Source organism: Solanum tuberosum, unplaced genomic scaffold (genome assembly GCF_000226075.1).
Source record: "Solanum tuberosum cultivar DM 1-3 516 R44 unplaced genomic scaffold, SolTub_3.0 scf00004, whole genome shotgun sequence".
NCBI classification, from domain to species: domain Eukaryota; kingdom Viridiplantae; phylum Streptophyta; class Magnoliopsida; order Solanales; family Solanaceae; genus Solanum; species Solanum tuberosum.
In genome coordinates, this window is record NW_006238930.1 from 3,553,211 (window position 1) to 3,572,514 (window position 19,304).

Below are 19,304 nucleotides of genomic sequence, written 5' to 3' on the forward strand. Positions count from 1 at the left end.
ATTCCTATCGTGGACGGTCAAAATTGGGTGTCAACACCACTAAGTCAGAATAATAATAAATATACTCAGTATAATCACACAAAGTGATTAATCAAGGCAAATTAAAATTCAAATCGATTGAGTTTATCACCTTTTTAAATTATAAAAAAATACAAAGATATGAAATCGAGCATATAAAAATTCGATAAGATCACAAATATATTAACTTCACAAGAGTAATGATCTAGCTTTTCTTCCCCTTCCTTTTTTTGGATTCATTTAGGAATAATTAAAGAAGAGAAAAGAAGTCAATGAGATATGGATTTAACAATAGATTATTTGCCTAACCAACGTTTAGAAAGTGACCTGTTAACAAATAACTAAAGTCGCATATTGAGGAGACTGATTAATTATATCTAATAATCTCTCTTATATAATCATAAATATATATATAATCTGTCATCAAAAAGCATAAAAAAGAAAAGATAGTCATTGATGCAACTGCAATATAGGAGTAGTAAAAGTTTTCTGTCAAAGCACTCTATTGTTTGTTATTATTACCAAGTAGAGTTTCTCAAAAACTAAAAATCCACTACCTCTAAACTAGTCCAATAAACAAGCCTGTCCTTTTCGTCATTTTTATTTATTGGTTTTGGTTTGTGTTATTTTTCAACGACGAAAGAATAGTCTATGAGGAATTATATGTCGCAATTATCTACACTTTTTTAATTCTATGACGATAACAATAAAAATAAAAATATATAAACATGTTCTTCAACTTGATTTTAGTTGACATGTATGTCATTTAATTTTGATTACAAACAAATAAACATTTATATTTATATAAAATTAATGAATAGACACGCATACATTAACGTGTTCTTTTTTTTATTCTACAACAACAACGAAAGAAAAGCCCATGGAAATGGAATTTTGTACAAGATAGTGAAAGGAACAACTGAAGTGACATGCTGTTTTTTTTTTCTTCTCTATTAGTAGTAATTAGGTTAGAGTTGAACTTTCTTTTCTGGGGGAGGTTTCTAGTAAAACCATAAAAACTGATTAGAAGTGTTTTAAGTATTTGATGGGAAGGGAATAATAATTGAATTTAAATTAAATCAAAAGAAGGAAGTTGCAACAAAGTGGGTGACCTCGTAACTTGTTTCTCATTGGCAGAAACTATTGAGACTGTTTGACCACTGCTACTACTAATATATGCTCAAAAAACCAAAAACCAAATTGTAGAAGACGATGATGATCATCGCTATTTCTGCTCAGAAACAGGGGCTGCTGAATTTGAAGCATTAACATCGTGGGTATGGCTCAAATTCCTTTCTTGGGAATCAAACATCATCGTAAGAAACGTGCAGCAGTTCAAATTCCCAGGAAATCTTTCTTCTGGTGTACTCTTCTTCTTGTCTGCTTTGCTGCCTTCACTTTCTCTTCTCGAGGTAACCCTCCTGCTTCTCTACTAATTACACTTTGTTAAATTAAATTTATTTCCAAAAAACAAAAAACTGTTCATAAATTTAGTTTTTACAGCCTTAATTATTTGTTTGCGCGGTTAATATTAGTATGATTTATGATGACTGATTGACCTTCCTAATTAGATATATAATAAAGTAGCTTCCATTTTGGGAATTGCAGGGTTTCATCCCTGGCGGCCGGCGGCAACCACAGCCCTACCCGGTGTTAAGCCGATTGTTCCAGTTATAGAAACCGTCCAATTCCCGGACGAGACAGTTGTTTTCCTAAAATACCCTCCTTCAACTCCCTTATTCACCAAATATGACCTATACTGCCTCTACCTTAATCCTAACTCTTCTCAACCTCCTGAATCAGTTGAAAACGATGAATTATTGGGCCAACAGCTCGTTCGATGTCCCCTGATTAAGCCACGTGGAGTCCTGACGTCACTTTCCGTCAAGTCTACCGGTTACAACCTCTCAATTGGGCCATCACGTCGGTGGAATTCGTTGGCCTATGAGGCCATGATCGATCGCGATAACACGACCATCGTGTTTGTTAAAGGGTTTAATCTTCGTGGTGGAAAACAATCGGACGCTTCAAAATTCAAGTGTGTTTATGGTTGGGATGTTAAGAATCCCAAATTTGTGTTACAATCAGATGTTGTATCCATTGCTCAAGAAGTTGTTCGATGTAATACCCCAGTGAGCATACTGAATAATCCACAGAGGTTTGTTGGTACGACTAGTAACATGAATCAGCCCATTAAGGTTTCTGTTAGAATGGTTGGTAAGGAACCTTTAGAGTCCATAGCGAGACCTAAACGCCGTCTGCAGCTCAACTTGCCAGGTCAAAAACAGCACGAGATGTGTGTCTGCACAATGTTAAGAAACCAGGCCAGCTTCTTGAAAGAGTGGATCATGTACCATACTAGAATCGGAGTACAGCGTTGGTTTATTTATGATAATAACAGCTTGGACGATATTGATGACGTCATTAAGCTATTATCCATGGATGGGAACATAAATGTGACACGACATGTTTGGCCTTGGATCAAGACTCAAGAGGCAGGTTTTGCTCATTGTGCATTACGAGCTAGAGATGTATGTGAATGGGTTGGTTTTATGGATGTTGATGAGTTCTTCCACTTGCCTACTGGTATGTCACTGCTTGACATATTAAGAAACCAATCAAGGAGTAGTAATAGTAAAGTTGCTGAGTTGCGGGTGTCATGTCATAATTTTGGACCATCTGGTCTCAAACATGTCCCGACACAAGGGGTCACCATGGGGTACAATTGCAGGATGATTGCACCTGAGAGGCACAAGAGTATTGTGAAACCGGAAGCGTTGAATTCAACATTAATCAATGTGGTTCACCATTTTCATTTAAAGTCTGAGTTTAGATATGCAAATATGGATAGAAATGTGCTGGTGATTAACCATTACAAGTATCAAGTTTGGGATGTCTTCAAGGAGAAGTTCTACAGGAGGGTGGCTACTTATGTTTCTGATTGGCAACAACACAGAAATGTTGGGTCCAGGGATCGTGCCCCAGGTTTAGGGACACGAGCTGTTGAACCACCAGATTGGTCTAGTCGATTTTGTGAAGTTACTGACACTGGCCTTAAGGATCGAGTAGCACAGATGTTCACCGACCCAAACACTGGCAAGTTACCCTGGCAAAAGTCACTGACATGACTCCACAACATGAAATTATTTCGTATCAGAGGCAACATAAGTTTTTGACTTTGAGGATCTAATTTCTTTTGCTATTTTATTTGTACATGAAATAGTCCATATATTCTTTTTGTACATGAATTTACGTCACAACACAAAGGTATTATGAAAATGAAAGTTGAATGTTCAATGTATCTTACTCTTGTATCTGGTGAAAGTCAAAACCATTTTTTAGTATCTGTAACGTTGAATTTCTTTGTGATGCAATGAAAATTATTATAAAAGCCAATAATTGAGCAATGACAGAATGCTTCATTATCTCATCATTGTTGATTCTTTGACTTGGATCAGCAAGATGCTGGCATGGACAAGAGCAATCATTCATATGATCCGAATTTAAAAGAGAGGGATTAACACAAAGCAAAACATGTATTTGATATAAGAACATTACAAACTAGCTAGGATAATGGTACTTCATGAGGAGTTAAAGGACCTTTCAGTTTTTCAACAAGAACCTATATAGGTTTCGTAATGTTAGACAAAACACAATTCCAAGTGCAATTGTAAACAAATTTATGAGCCACGGCCTCCTCTAACACGAATGTTAATGGCTCTTGATGCCATGGCCCTCAAATTTGCTCTGGCTAGAGCAAGAGAGCTCCTGTACTGCTCATCAGCTGAACTTCTTGTCCTGAAGGATTCCATGAACTCCTCTCTCTGCATTCTTAGCGCCAATGCAGCATCCCCATCCTGGCTTGGTAACTCCCCCCTCGTGCTAATGCCTCGATTTCTGCTTGGCATTACGGAAGCTCGGGCACTTTGTCTTCTCATGGCGCGAGAATTCCTTCTTTCTTGACTACTAGGACCAGATTCTGGACTGTTAAGTAGCAGGACTCTTGTCGTTCTGCTGCTAGTGATGTTAGAATGAGTAGCAACAGCTCTTACTGGACTTTGACGTTTAGCTTCTCTACTACTCAAATCTGCAGCTGCTTTTCTTGTTTCTACTTCTTTGGGAAACAACAGTTGAATTGTATTCCAAAGTACAGTATTTACAGTGCATGATCTACCATTGCTGCAAAAAAGTCAAGTTTAATAGGAATACGTCATACTTGAAACAATTGAAGCACCATGATAAATCCTTTTCAAGCTTATTTAATACTCTATCCGTCTCAGTTTATGTGACACTTATGTTTCAAGATTCAAACTATGTAAACTTTGATAATGTGAACTTTGCAACTTAGTACTTTTCATATATTTTTTGAAAAATATTGGGTTGATCTAATCCAAAGATTAGCCAACTTGGCTCACAGGAAATGAAAATTTTCAAATAAAGTAGGGATATAACTGAAATGAAAAAGCATCCTAACAGTACCTGATAAGCTGCCTGCACTTGGGACATTTCTTTCCACATTTATCAGCAGCAGATCGCAAGCACTTTTTACAAAAACTACAGATATGATTTTTACCAAATTAGTCAGAGTCAATTACTGAAAATGTCTATGTGTATTGATTTATGATTACAAGTTGATGAGGATGCCATTGAGATCGTACCTGTGACCACAAGGAGTGGTACTTGGTTCGAAACAGATCTCCAAACAAATCTGCAAATTCAAAGATATCATTTCTATACTAAAATAGGAAAATTGAAAAAAAGACGCCCTCAATCGATAAACAGGAAGGGGCATCAAGGTTCAAGAGCGGATTTACAACACTTACAGCACAAGAAAGCTCTTCACGAAGTCGATCAATGGAGGGAAATGCTGCAGAAGAAGAAGAAGAAGAAACAGAACACCCTTGTTCCTCCGATGCTTCAGCTACTTTAGTGTCTGCTTTCTCAATTGATTTTGGTTCTATATTCTTAGTAGAAGATGTAACAACAGAACAACCCTGTTCTTCCAATGCCTCATCTCCTTTCTTGTCTAATTTCTCAATGGATGTTGATTCCGCCTCCTTTTTCTCGCTTTCTGCAGAACAATCAACATCAGGACACAATCCATTATTCGTAACACAAACTCTTCTTGAAAATCATGATTTACCTTGCTTTGCAGTGTCTTGGTCGTCGAGATCAAGAACAGTTGCAGTTATGGATGCAGGGCTCCTTTTCTGAGCCCTTCTTTTCCTGAAAAGATCACAAATTTATGCATTTCCCAATAATCCAAAATATAAAAAAAAGAGCGACTGATAATCCAATCAGGTAAAATAGAGATGATCTATCAGATTAATTGATTGATTGGCTTCACTAAGACTCAATTCGATTTGATTTTAATTCCTGAATCCGCTTCTTATTTAAAATTTAAAAATGGTGCAAGTACCTTCTAGAATTTGTTGGGGGAGTCTTGAAATGCAGCAAATCAGAACGTTTCTTTTGTTTAGGAAGGCGATCGGGTGTGTCTTCGACAACAAGACTGGCCATGAGAAGAGCCTCTTCATCCCAGCCAGCCATAGCAGCCACCGATCGGAACTTGGGGCTCAACAACCCTTCAACTTTATCATCTCCATCGTTCACCATCCTAATGCTCTCTCTCTCTCTCTCTCTTGTGATGAAGACTCTAGGGTTTTAAGTAACGGTCATATTTCTTTTGATTTTGGTGTGGAGTAACGGCTATATTTGCACCGATCAGGTGTGTTATGGTACATGCAGTATGCTGTGCTCTTCTTTTTGTATCTCTATTTTTTATTTTCATTTACCAATACACTCTTGCTTATATTCTTGTTTCTTTTGGATTCTGTCAAATGAAAAATTATTCTTTTTCCTTATGGTACTTGTTGTTTGATATGCCAAAAATATTATAAAGGGCCTTTCTATCTTGTGGAAAATTATTCTTGCTGTGCAAACTGAGCATACATCTTCTTTAACATGGTCTATTTTTAGTATTAAAAAGGCCAAGTTAGACCTGGTTTTTGAGCAACTCCAAAGAAAACTTGATAAACATGAACAAAAATGAAAAACCACACGCTATGAACAATCTTTTTTATCTAATCCTCAAGCCAATTAGTGATTCATTTACATTGTATAATCAGAGATGGATCCAGAATTTTAAGTTGAAAGACCATAACATTTTTGCGACAAATATGATGATTGAATCACTTCAAAGCTGGTGTTGAAATAAAGAATCAAAGCCAGACACAACCTGATGATACAATAAACAACTTTCTACTCCTCTGAAAATGAAGGTGGTAACATTACACATCAAACAAGCGATAAGAAAAATCTTCAAAATTGAGGCATGTCAACTAGAAAATTTCGCAATTGCACAACATTCTGAACGTGGCAATATCGTATACAAGAGGATTCTGTTTGGAAAACCATTGCTAATAGTGGCAGTATTTTCTTTAGTGTTTATGAGAGTGTTTCCTACGATGATGGTACATTTCCCCTTTTTCCCTACTTCTCTTCTCTATGATCCTAAAAGCACATGATATAAACCCAATGGCGGCCATGGGGTAAAATGTTCTGTAAGGAGCCAAGGCTAAGCCACAAATATAGGAAAAGTATCCACCAAGAAGATAGCCAAAGCTCAGGTTTATCTCCCATCTTTGGATGCCCGGAAAAGGAAAGAAGAAGAAGTTGAACTCCGGCTTTGAGTCACATACACCATGCAGCAAAACACCTATGCAAAGTACAGAATCCAAGAACCACGGCAAGCTCTGACCGATCCCCATTCTCTGTGTGCAAACATACACCAAAAAAATAAATAAATTATGCTACTTCCAATTATTTCGAGCAATCAACAATTTCCTTTTTGCCCAAATATTATTTCATTAAGAAGACTATTGAGAGCATTTGCTCTATCAATTTATCAGTGCAAAGTAGCGAGGTTCCAAAATGACAAAATATGAAGACAAGGCAGTGAAATCCTCTTGGTCCTAAAGAAAGAAAAGAAATACCTGGATCCACGCAATAAGTGAAGGGACAAACATCAGCATTGCAAGCAAGTGTAATACAAGCAAGCCATGCCGATGATTGAAGATCTCTAATTGGGTGTCACCATAGCTTTTTACTGAGTCCAGATTACTGGAACTACTCTCCTTCTGAGGAACATGCGAGTTGATTTCACCATCATACTGGGGTATGAACTGCTCCGATCCACTCTGACGTCTGTTCCCAGATTCTATTAACTCCTTAGTCTGGGTATGGCTGTGAAATGAAGCCATCAAAAAACTGTTTACAGACGAGAAGAATTGGTTTTAGACTACCTTTGTTATAACAAAATATCAAATATTAGTAGAGCCAAAAACTAAATATCAAATGTTTAATCTATTCAGAAGTTCTGAATGGGTCAGAATTCGGTTAGGAATCACACACAATATTGGAAATGGAGAAAAACTTTTGTCTGGGCAGGAGGGCCACAATATCAATGGTCATGAGATGGCCCTCAATTCTAATACACAGCATAAGTGGAGAAAGGGTACTAGTTAGGGATGTACCTGGACAGGGAATTATGGCAGCACACAGCATGAGAAATGACCAGCAAAAGAAGACCCAATGCTGGATGAGCGAAGCACACTAGGGTCAAAGAGACAAGCGTCATATCAAATAATGGATTGAATCTCATGATCCTGACTACCTGTTTCAATAAGTAAAACTTTTATTAAGAGAACAAGCACATGGCCAAAACTTTAAGTAAATTTGGAATATCGACATTTACTAAGATTAGAGGACCAGGAATGCAAGATACATTCAATTTCAGTTCCAAAATATATGTACAAATCCAGCCTTTTACAAACTTATGCTTTTGCAAGCTACAACGTCGCAATTAAACTAACCTTGGATGACAGGAAGGCAGTGAAAAGAGAAGAAAAGTTATGTTCCCGTGTTTGCGACCTGCAAAAGATTATATTACCATTAGCTCAGTTGGTAATGAATTTCTTGCATTCATAAAGGTTTCTGTTAAATTATGTGGTACCTTAAGAAAAACCTTTAATTGTTAGAGAGTAGTCACTTTTATTAATTTATTTTAGGTCTGCAACACACTCCTTGGGTGAAAGTATTTTAATCGTTTATGGACAGTGGGGGAGGAAGTAGGGGGACTAGAAATTTCCCTTGAGATTAAGACTGAATTTCACCAGCACATGCAACTTTGATCCATGAATTGACTAATAAATGATATCAGTCACTTGTATGAAAATCTCGAATAACATAAATGTGGTAGATATATTCAAGAGAGAGTAACTAACCGTTTCTTGATGAATACATGTAAAGATGCACTAACGTAGAATAACAATTGGGAGGCAGATATCAGCACAGCCACTACTCCATTTGCACATAAGTAACAGATTGTTGAGACAGAGATGAAACTTATGGCTGGAGGAAGAGGTAGAGAAATGAGGCAGGAAACTACTAGAGCAAATAAGATAGGCAGCAGGGCCAAACATAGAAAGGGCAATGGCATCCACAAATTTGATTCCACTGCTGTAATGAGTGAAGGTATAGGCAGGTCAAGCTCCCATTGCCGTGCTTGCCGCATTAAAGCAAAAAAGACAACAGCAATTGCAAAACCAGTAATCTGCACAGGTCCATGACAGCAAATAACAATGAACCCAATAATCAGAAAATGGAGAAAAAAGCAATACCTACACTAAGGAGCATGGTAAAAAGATCAGCACCAATTATAAGAACTACAGACATTGAACAAAAGAATAAACCTGATTCACTACAAAAGAACGGACACAGAACGATTGAACCATTGATGATATTTTGATATATGATATATCAGTAAGGAAACATGCAACCAACTTAGATATTTAGGCTTGTTGTTCAAGAGAATGGACTGATAGATGAAGATGTAATTTCTCGAATTGAAACTGAATGGTTGAAAAGGAGAAGTGCTACTGGGTGTTATGTGCTAGAAGGATATGGTAGTAAATGTTGGGCCAATAAAGTCAAACATATCCACAAGTTGAGTACTGCAGAGATGTGGATGCTAAGATGGATGCGTGATCATACAAGATTAGATAAGATTAAAATTGACCATATTTATCAGAAGGTGCAAGTAGCACAGATTGAGGATCACATAAAACAAGGTTGCTTGAGGTGGTTTGGTCATGTCCTGCATCGACCTACAGATGCACCAATCCATAAGTGTGAAGCCATGGTGAGAGAGATGGTGTTGAAAAGGGGATGAGGTAGACCTAAAATCACATTGAAGGATGTTGTCTCGAAAGACCTAAAATTTCTTGGGATCAATACAGACTTAACTAGAAGATAGGGCACAATGGAAGAAAAATATCTAGGCAATATCTACTAGTGGGTTAAAGGATTCTTGTTAGAGAGTTTCTACTATTATTACTATTATCACTATCATTTATATATATTTAATTTATTTTTGCTTTTATTTGTATGATGATGACATGAGTTGAACTTAAATGTAATAGTTGAGAATTCACATAGCCGACCCCAACTTGTTTGGGATTGAGGTGTAGTTGTTGGTAGTCCAGAAACATGCATGGACCAGACTTCGGATGATTATACAACTTTATTATACAAAGAAAAGGAATTTATGACTCAATCTTCCATTTACTCACTGAGAATAAGTTTTTTGCTACATGCTTGGCTATGAGGCTTGATGAAGGATCCTACAACAATACTTTTTTTTGATAACCGATCCTACAACAATACCAGACTTCATTCTTTCTTCATAAAGGAATTAGAATGAAACAAAGTGCTTAAGAGATCAGAAAACAAACCACTCTTGAATGAGAAATCAAAGGCATCCTAAACTCTGTGAAGCTTTACATGATTCGTAACAACTTGCTTGCAGCTTGCTTAGACATCAACTGAATTGGGCCTCGACTAAGAAAATAACTGTAACAAATTTTATTATGAAGGAAACAAGGGAATTCATTTCTTAGTAGTGTGTACAGAATTCCGTGGTTTCCTTTTCCAAGTTTGGCATTAAAAGTATGCAAATTAGTTCTTTCAAGTATATTATATATACCTCCAGCCATTTAATTGTATTGAGAGTGAGTAGTCACAAAAATGATTTGCAGTGGAGTGAGTATTAAATTTGTCACTGGATGTCTGAGGTAATTATTAGATTGATACGGAAAGGTCATGTCACAACCTGACAATCTAAATCTGAAACCTCGAAACTTGCAAAAGGTGTACAGATCATTTCATCAGTAAGTCTCGCACGAAGGTATTACCTAAAAATCGGACAGATAAGGAGTTATATATAGCTCAGACAGCAAGAATTGTGAAATGATGAAGACTGGTGTTCTGAGGTATAATGGTAGAATGTATCCCAACTGAATGGAACATGGAAGAACCTCTATAACATGAAATATTTAAATAGTTGGGAATCAAAATCAAATGGGAGATTCTGTGCCACCATCAGTATCCTATTAACGGTTTGATGCTAACCTGTGAGTGAAATGTAAGAAATATACACATGAAAAGCCAAGTCTCAGACTGCATGGTATACAAAACTTCCAGCTATGAGATGGGTTTAAAACTGCATTCACCTGAGGGAAATATAAAAGCGAAAATCTTTTAGCTGCAGCGGTTACATTAACACCAATACTTGTTTTGTACGAACAATGTGGATCAATCTGCACATAAGATGGAAAACAAATCATGTAAGAGCTAAAGAAACAGAGCACAGTTTTTCAACTTTCTAACCGAACGAGAAACTAACGGGTCTGTTATAATACCAGCAATATAACGTTGGTCTTTTCTGACCCTTGGCTGGAAGTCCAGAGTGCTGGAGAGGAATCCACAAGAATTGTTTCTGAGAACAGATTAGGGAAAATATGAAGACCAGACGTGACATCCCAAGCAAGTGCTACAGGAGGGAAACAGCGAAGTTTACACAGCCCTACATCCAAAAGAATAAGTTACATTAGCAGCACAAATAAATAACAAAAACTGAGACATTCAATCTTATATATGGAACATTTATCTGGAAAGATTGATACTCAGCTGAATGAACTAAAGAAATTACTTTTGACCTGGTTACGTTTTCTGCAATTACATACAAAGGTGGCAAGTTGAAAGTGTTCATGATACATGTGATTCACCAGTTATTGTTATTATACAACTACTTCTAAAGATCCCTTTGATGGGGCAGATTGAATAGCAGTTAAAGGGAGGTAAGTAAACATAAAGCTTCTTACATTTGTATTGCATATTTGCATTTACTTCGCAAAAGGGATGTGGAACTAACACTTCAAATTCCCTCCAAGAAATTCCTCAAACATCAATTCCACCAAGATTTATGAAATTTGGAGGGATTGGTGGAAGATGTTGGCAAGTAACACAATAACAAGTAAAAAAGTACAAAATGCTTTACTAATTAATAGAAACGGTACAAGATGCCTTATTTGTTAAATAGGAGAAACCCTTACTGTCAATTTCCATCTCTCCAGTTTCATCAGCAGTGAACTCTGACTTTCTTATTCCACAACCAGTTGTTTTGACAGACAATGTCACAGGCATGAGACCCAAGCTAACAGAGAAAGACAGATTGAGTGCAAGAGGATGATCCTCATTCAATATCATCTCCTGCAAATTTGAACCGAAAAATAATGTATTAAAAGGTACATATAGCTCGAACTTTTTTTCACCCTCTCTAGTTAAGTAAGCTCCACCCACCACAAACCTGTAAAGAAAACATAGACCGAATCAACGACCCAGAAGATAAGGCTGTTTCCCCGTCCTCTGGTTTAAAAAATTGCCCAACTCCCATGGAAGTGGCTGGTGGAGGTCTTCCTGAAACAGCCTGAAAATCATAAAGTCATCATGAGATGAAAAGCCAGGATCTAACCACATTTAACACTCAACACAAACAGAAACAGAAGTTTCCATCTGAAATTCTATTCCAAGACCAAATTAGCTTTGTGGCACTAGAAAAGCTCATGAATATATATGAAGTACAGCAGTGAGGATCTGTCGGCAACTCTACCATCAAAGGCAGAAGAAAGATGTGATTTTCTATTTAAAACACATTGAGAAAGAAAAGGTCCTCCCCACAGATCTTTTATCTTTTATTGATAAAGTACAGAAACTAAAGTCCTATCTCGTATTATAAAAGATTTAATGGGTAATTACATCAAACAGATATGAACAATTACAAAGAACTCCCAAGAAACCAGGTATCTTGACTAAAAAGAAGCTAAAGCATATTTGAAAACCCTGTGAATAAGTACCAGGCGAGGTGCCACTGAGATAGTCAGATATCTGAAACCACGCATATCCTCTGGGTGCAGCCAAAATACAGCAGAAGGAGGTGCCTGCTCAGTCTGAGTACCTGGTTCAACCTATTGCAAAAGCAGCACCTTTAAGAAGACTTTAAATCAAACTAGCTCATATAACATCTTATTTTAGAACATTCGGCAGACAGTGCACACGACTAAGTACCTGCCTTGGAGCTGGTCCAGAGGGAATTTGCACCATCTTTGATGTAACTTCTAAAACCCATTTATTAATCGGCAAAGTGGAAACTGAAGTTCCTTTCTCAGGCCAAAGGTGCAGTCGTACACCAGAACATGGAGAAAGATTTGTGACAAAAACAAAATGGTTTTTGCCATTAGACCCCTGAGTAGGCAAGTAAGATAAGTTATAAACTGGACAAATAGCATTTACACATTCTAGGTAGCTGGCATTCAAACTTAAAGCAAAGTTAAATAGGAGGGCAATAGCAAAGCAAGCAAGCAAGCACGCTATGAAAGATATGAACAATGTAACTTTTTATAAACAATAAAAGGAAGCTGACCAACTTCTCAATGTCCAACCACCGCCTTCTCCCGTCCATTGCTAAAACTGTAACTGTGGGTGTCTCGATGTATAAATCTCTTTCAAGTGCATCATCACTCCAATGGATGTTATTAGGGCAAGAATACAGTCTATGTGCTTGAGATCCTGCACCACAATTCACCTTTCAGAACACCAAATTGATGCCATATACAAGAACACATTTAGCATGAAAATGCATTTCCGTATACTTTTAACACTATATAAGGATCATCCCTTTAATATTGTAGATACAGAGAGTTGGGGAGTGAAATACCAGATTCAGCTTCTCCATCTACAATTGGTATATGAGGCAGCTGTGGCTGCTTTAACCAATTAAAATTTGGAGGTATCCCACTGTGAAGCATTTTTGTGAAGATTGCCAGCCTTTTTCGAACATCAGATATAGGTTGACCAGTCCCCTGGTCTATCAGACTAAGAAGAGTATGTGATACCTGAAAAAGTTGATATTGAAATTCAGAGCTATTTGACTACAAATTTAACTGGAGATTCTCAGGAAAAAATTGACTTACTTGGACAACAAGCTGATTACACCACAAGATAACCTGGTGCTCCATAGACAACCACACATTTTTCATGCTTGTGCTACTAATCATAAAGCCATGGGTAGGAGGCACAATACCATCAAGTGATTGTAAATTTGATCGGACCTAAAATGAAAAGTTATAGAAGCTAATGCTAAATATTTAGTGAAGCAAAGCATAACTGTGCTGACATGAAGGGAACTGGTAGGGCAAGAGAAAGAACAACAGCCAAAGAACAAAGTACACAGACAGCAGCTGGGGATAAAATATGGCTCATTTTAATAAAGTATACTTAAATCATTATATAAGAGCCTGACAATTAAAATAAAGTATAATTAAATCATAATATAAGAGCCTGACGATTGAAATAAAGTATACTTAAAACATTATATAAGGGACTGACCATTGAAATAAAGTATACTTTTACAGTTATATAGAGACCAAGGCAAAGGATAACTTAAAGTGAAAGTAGGCAATCCCAGAATCCTTCAAAAGATTAAGACTCTATTATGAAATAACAGTACACAATATGGAGAAAGAATAAGTTGTAGAGCTACTTCCCTCTTTTAGCTAATAGAGCAGTGCATTTAACAGAAACAGCACGACAGTTACTAAGTAAAACCCATGAACATAAAAAAAAAAATTGAGATAAAAAAGGAAAATAATAAAACCCATGAACATAAATATATTATGTTTATCCAGTTTCCTCTAAAAGTAACAAACAATCATTCACTTCAAGAAGATATTTTCATTGGATCGGAGAGTTGAGGTTTCCTACTGGAAAGGAAAGAATGGAAAAGAAATGATTCCAGTTATGTGCCTTACACATTTTTAGTTGCCAACTATAATTCAGATTTTCAACTTTGAACATGTAAAAGCAAATAGAACAAGTACCTGGTAATCATGATAACCACCAGAAATGGAGACAACAACAACATGAGAGAGTAGTGGATCAGACAGATGATGCCCTGAACTAGAAGTTTGGACCTCGTATCCTTTCCTCCATTCGTGATTTACTCGTGCATAATACTGACCAAGTGATGGCTGCAGAGCCAGAGGAGGCGACCTGGGTAAGGCACCACAAAGTGATAGTTATTTTATAGCATCACTGTAACCACATAATACCTTCCAGGAGTAGAGCAACTTACTGGTGTGGAGACGAAAGTGTCAGAACAGTTTCAACAGCAGATTTCCTTAAATGTGGGTGGACAATCGCAGCTCTAGCAACAAAACCACCCATGGAATGACCAACCAATATCACACTTCTCGGAGGACTCCTAGACACAGCAGCACCTTCCTTAACTCGTGCATCGTGGGACTCTTTATAATGATCCAATATCTAAGAGTAGGAAGATGTAAATAAAAACACAGACATGAAAATTACATCACATAAAATAAGTTGAAGAGAGAGGAGAGGAAGGAAGAAGAGAGGAATATAAAATTAGAACAGTAAGTGTTCAACCTTCACCAGGGACTGAATTTATTTAATGACAATAACCATGCATATGATAGGGTTGGTTGTCTACATCAAACCCTTGGGGTGCAGCCCACCCCGGACCCTGCTAACGTGGGATGCTTTGTGCACCTGGGCTGCCCTTTTCTTTTAACCATGCATATGAAAGGTCTAGATTAGATCCAAAAAGAGTAGAAAATGTTAAATGCTTTCGGAATGTTGGAAAATTAAATCAAGTGAGCGAATTTTAAACTTTGAATTAATAAAGAATAAACTCAAATGAAGCTCTCCATCACATAAAATTCTTCTTGATTTCTTGCGTTACTCTCTGGTGGTCTATGTGTACCATAAGCCCCCACTTGCTGTAAGACTGGAGTACCAGAGATGTCAAATTGTCCAAGACTAGATTAATCTACATTACTGGCAAAGAAATAAGAAAATGATGACAAAACCAAGTCAAGTATCCTGACACAAATATTTTTCCAAAAAATAACTTTCATCTGAACAGCATTTCCAAGCATGTTTATCGGTCTCCAACCAAGTTTCAGCTATAAGCTACTATTGGGGTTTCCATTGTCAGAGTGACTGAAGTTAAAACGTTTATGTTTATCATTGCTTATCATCTAGTTCATAGGTATCCCTCAATTTTCATTTTGATGCTTTATGCAGCTTTCACTAGACCGCATTAGTGGGATTTCACTGGGTATGTTGTTGTTGTTGATGCTTTATGCAGCTTTACCTTGGCAACCATTCCTGAAAAATGGCAATTCTAGATTCTTATAATAGTTCCTCTCCTTTTTTTCCCCTTAATTTCCTCTGTTATATAGTTATGTACCAAACTACAAAACTAATGGTTTCTCATTCTCAATGGAACCACTTGAATAATAACTTATAGAGTTGCAAATTAAAAAAAAAAATTATTATTCTTAAAAACTATATTGCATCAGCACTTCCGATCTGAAAAAAGGTATATTTTTCATTATTGTGTTCCCAGTAAGTTATGACCTCGTTCTCCAGAGTTTGCTTATTAGAAAATGTAAGTATCATCATCCATGCTTACTAGTTAGAATAAACATGTAATTTTTACTCTCAAAAAAAAGAATAAACATGTAATTTTGGATCTTTCCTCTCTCAATGTGTGGGAAAATAATCATGCATCATCAATCTATCAGAACCCTCTCACTTGCAGATGTCCTTTAAAAAGTTCTAGAAGTATTTCACTGTCATAACATCAAATAGTCCAGTCTATTGTGTACAGAATTTTTTAACGTGAACCATATTAATTTAATCAACTTGACATTTTACTTTTTACCTTCTCCCTTTCCAGGAAAACATCATGTATTCATCTCTATGTTATATTGGACAAGCTATAGAATCACGCAATAAAGATTGACATCACGTTGCATCAGTCAAATGTCAATAAAGAGATATTTTACTTGAGTAAGAAAATTTATACCCTGTGAATGGCATATACAACATAATCTGTGTGTTCTTCAAGAATTCGACCATCCATTGCAGAATGTTCACCTTCAAGATCCACAGCAAACCAGTCAAGCATGGATGTGTATTGATAGGGTAAAGGAGTGCTGGTGACATCAAAATCTACTCCCTCTTTGAGAGTTAGAGAGGCTTCTTGGTAAAAGCTGTGTTCAAGAGGACCTCCTTGATAAGCCCTATCAGATTCTGCAGCCACAGATCTCACCTGTAAAAGCATTTGAAAAGGATTAGGAACAAACAAGAACAATTAATTCAGTAACATGTCTTGCACTCATATTATAATGCACATACCTTCACATAACAAGCAGTTAATAAACAATCTCTAGCTAAAAGTAAGAGTGCAACCTCCACGCCACCTTCTCTAGAATAAGTCTATCAATCAACAGTTGTCATAGCAAGTAAAATTTTTTTTATTACATTCGTAACAGAGATGATTCCGAACCAGGTTTGTCTAAAATGAGTAGAAGAACAGCAAGTTGTCTGATTGAAGCAACCCGATTTCCAAAATACACTCCTTGAAAAGCTCTTGGTTTGGAACCCCTTTGGCTCAAGTGTTAAAAAAGCACATATAAGTGCTGAAGTTGGTATTAATATGCAGAAACGGTTTTTGGTAGAAGTGCTGAAAATTGATAGTAAATCGCTGATATGTTTGGTATCAAACACTTTTTTGGTTAAAATAACTTCAATGCCTCACACTTGAAAGAAATTGATTATTGCAAGATTCTTAATTTCAAATTGATTCAAATACAAATTAATTTATGCCTCAATTCACTATAAATTTTAAATTGATTAGATAAAACTATTTGAATAAATATAAATTATTTTATCATAACTGAAGTGACAGATGAAAAATGGCTAGGAAGTAAGCACGGTTGAGAGAAAGACGAAAGGCGGAAATGAACAAAGAGCTGGTTAGACGCTTTGTTTCGAAAAGAGTAATTCCAGAATAACAAACACTATTAGGTAATGTAGGTCAAACCAAAAAAAGAAATAACTTGAAAATCAAAAACAAAAATAGTATAAAAGTTGGTCAAACCAAAAGTGCTTAGAAGTAGAAACGTGGCCTTGATTTTGGCTATTCAGCACTTTTGGTGCTTATCTTAGAATCAATTGATTGATGTAAGCCACCTACAGAAAGGGAAGATCCATATAAAGGTTATTTCCACTATTTCAATCTTTTAATTGTACCATTCTACGTAAACCAAGAATGTTTAATTGGTTCACACATAAATACCATTTACTTAGACTTCATTAATTACTACCTCTGACAGTTTAATTTCATGTAGTCACGGAGCAAACAAATAGTTTTAGCATAAATTAACCAGAGAAAACTTGTGTTATGTTTTCAGGGTGCCAAAGAATATAGAGAACAGTTTCAAGGATATAAGACTTTTTTCTGTGCAGTCACCAACATCTTAAGTTCTGCATCTGCTCATCTGTCATGACTAAATGCACACATATGGTACCTCGTTCGATCTAATTGGAATTGGTAATGCATAAATACATCCCCAGATGGAAGATTTGAGAAAATTAAAGAGACATATGATGGCAATACTGTTACGAAAGATTTGACGACATAGTTAAGAAACTTGCCTGTTTGTAGCTTCCACCATTGCCAGGGATAAAAAGAACAGGAACCCCACTAAGTGTTTTAAGATGATCATTGAAATCAATCTTTCTCCATCCTTCATGGTATAGATGTAATCCGTACTTCATGGACGACACATTTTTCGGTGTAGGTACAGGGATGTATGTAGGATACATGTATGTCATGGTACAACCATTAGATATGGGTTTTAGCATGCTATAAAGACCAGCTAAACCTATACATATAGCAAGTAGAACCAACGCAATCACTCTAAATTTCGCTCTACAGCCTTGCATGTTTTGGCTCACGTTACCGCCCATCCACTTCATCTTGATCCTTCAATAACCCACCTAACAAATTACACAAGATGTAACGCTCAGTACATAGATCTTTCACCCAAGAAGTGAAAAATGGAAGTTGGGTCCTGGGGTCTTTTTGTCTTTGGGAACAATCTACAAACAGAATATGTGCACTGAAACTTCCTATAGTGCAATGAAAATAAAAACACATTCTTTAGTTGGAAAGGTGTACCTGATTGGAGATCGCAACAATAATTGGAATTTTCACAAATCTTGGTTGAAGGCGACAAGAATCAAGAATCAAGAATCAGAAAAGTGTGTGCCTTTCCAGAAAAGGGAATGAATCCCAATTTTAGGAAAGGCGTAGTGAGACGTCTCAGTGTATAAACATAAAACTTGCAATGTCTGAAATCTTGATTTATGACAAAACTCAAGGCAATAAGGTATTAATTGTAGTCTTCCATTAATTTCATGTACAACAAAACAAGATCAGCTCATCAATGTCAGATCCGGAGAGAGGGAAAATAGAAAGTAGAGATCAATTTAGATAGGGAAAAGAGTGGAATGATTATAATTTCACAAACTATCGCTAATTTGTTAGTATTTTATACATTTTCGATTTCCAGATTTACGCATTTGTGAAACAGTAGAGTATATATAATTATTATTAGTAATAGTACTTCAAATAATTAGTTTCTGACGTTTTACCATTTTCGTCATTTTGCATCCTCTTAATTACTTTATCCATCTTAAATTCTTAGCAACTCGTTTAGCCATAAAAATATTTATTTATTTTATTGTGAAAATTTTAAATCTAAATTAAGTTGTATTTTTAAATTTGAAAATCAGCTTATTGACATTTTCTCCAATTCACTTTTCACTTTTAAACTTAGTTATATTTAAATACATTGAAATATGAGTATTATTTCAAAACAAATTTTATAAAAAATATAATCCACGTACTTCATAAATTTCAATAAAAATAAAAATATTTGAAACCTATGATTGTTACTTACTTTGTTTCGCACTTAAGTATTGAATAGAACTTGATTATTATTATTTTGCAG

At 36.2% G+C, this 19,304-nt stretch overlaps 3 protein-coding genes across 5 annotated transcripts; 1 reads left to right on the forward strand and 2 right to left on the reverse strand.

The window, feature by feature from the left end:
• Positions 1 to 1,016: 1,016 nt before the first annotated feature.
• LOC102591834 (UPF0392 protein RCOM_0530710-like) lies at positions 1,017 to 3,425 on the forward strand. Its single transcript, XM_006338591.2, has 2 exons — positions 1,017 to 1,430; positions 1,627 to 3,425. The coding sequence occupies exons 1-2, from the start codon at positions 1,298 to 1,300 to the stop codon at positions 3,144 to 3,146; spliced, it is 1,653 nt and encodes a 550-aa protein (XP_006338653.1). The 5' UTR covers positions 1,017 to 1,297; the 3' UTR covers positions 3,147 to 3,425.
• Positions 3,426 to 3,535: 110 nt separating this feature from the next.
• LOC102592160 (LON peptidase N-terminal domain and RING finger protein 3-like) lies at positions 3,536 to 5,751 on the reverse strand. Its single transcript, XM_006338592.2, has 6 exons — positions 5,438 to 5,751; positions 5,162 to 5,244; positions 4,842 to 5,089; positions 4,677 to 4,726; positions 4,498 to 4,572; positions 3,536 to 4,197 (listed from the first exon to the last, which is right to left on the reverse strand). The coding sequence occupies exons 1-6, from the start codon at positions 5,632 to 5,634 to the stop codon at positions 3,699 to 3,701; spliced, it is 1,152 nt and encodes a 383-aa protein (XP_006338654.2). The 5' UTR covers positions 5,635 to 5,751; the 3' UTR covers positions 3,536 to 3,698.
• A 509-nt stretch (positions 5,752 to 6,260) lies between these two features.
• LOC102592716 (uncharacterized) lies at positions 6,261 to 18,852 on the reverse strand. Of its 3 annotated transcripts, none has more exons than XM_006338595.2 (19): positions 18,470 to 18,852; positions 17,944 to 18,288; positions 16,310 to 16,555; positions 14,549 to 14,739; positions 14,295 to 14,466; positions 13,389 to 13,526; positions 13,133 to 13,310; positions 12,839 to 12,984; positions 12,484 to 12,660; positions 12,273 to 12,383; positions 11,726 to 11,845; positions 11,472 to 11,628; positions 10,779 to 10,942; positions 10,590 to 10,676; positions 8,304 to 8,632; positions 7,893 to 7,950; positions 7,554 to 7,693; positions 7,014 to 7,263; positions 6,261 to 6,791 (listed from the first exon to the last, which is right to left on the reverse strand). In XM_006338595.2, exons 2-19 carry the CDS (start codon positions 18,265 to 18,267, stop codon positions 6,459 to 6,461), a joined length of 3,321 nt encoding a protein of 1,106 aa, XP_006338657.1. In that variant the 5' UTR covers positions 18,268 to 18,288; positions 18,470 to 18,852; the 3' UTR covers positions 6,261 to 6,458. The 3 variants fall into 3 exon arrangements, with proteins under 3 accessions (XP_006338657.1, XP_006338656.1, XP_015163103.1); XM_006338594.2 differs by having other exon boundaries at positions 7,014 to 7,287; XM_015307617.1 differs by lacking the exons at positions 17,944 to 18,288; positions 18,470 to 18,852 and adding an exon at positions 14,863 to 15,000 and having other exon boundaries at positions 7,014 to 7,287; positions 16,310 to 16,394.
• Positions 18,853 to 19,304: the final 452 nt, after the last annotated feature.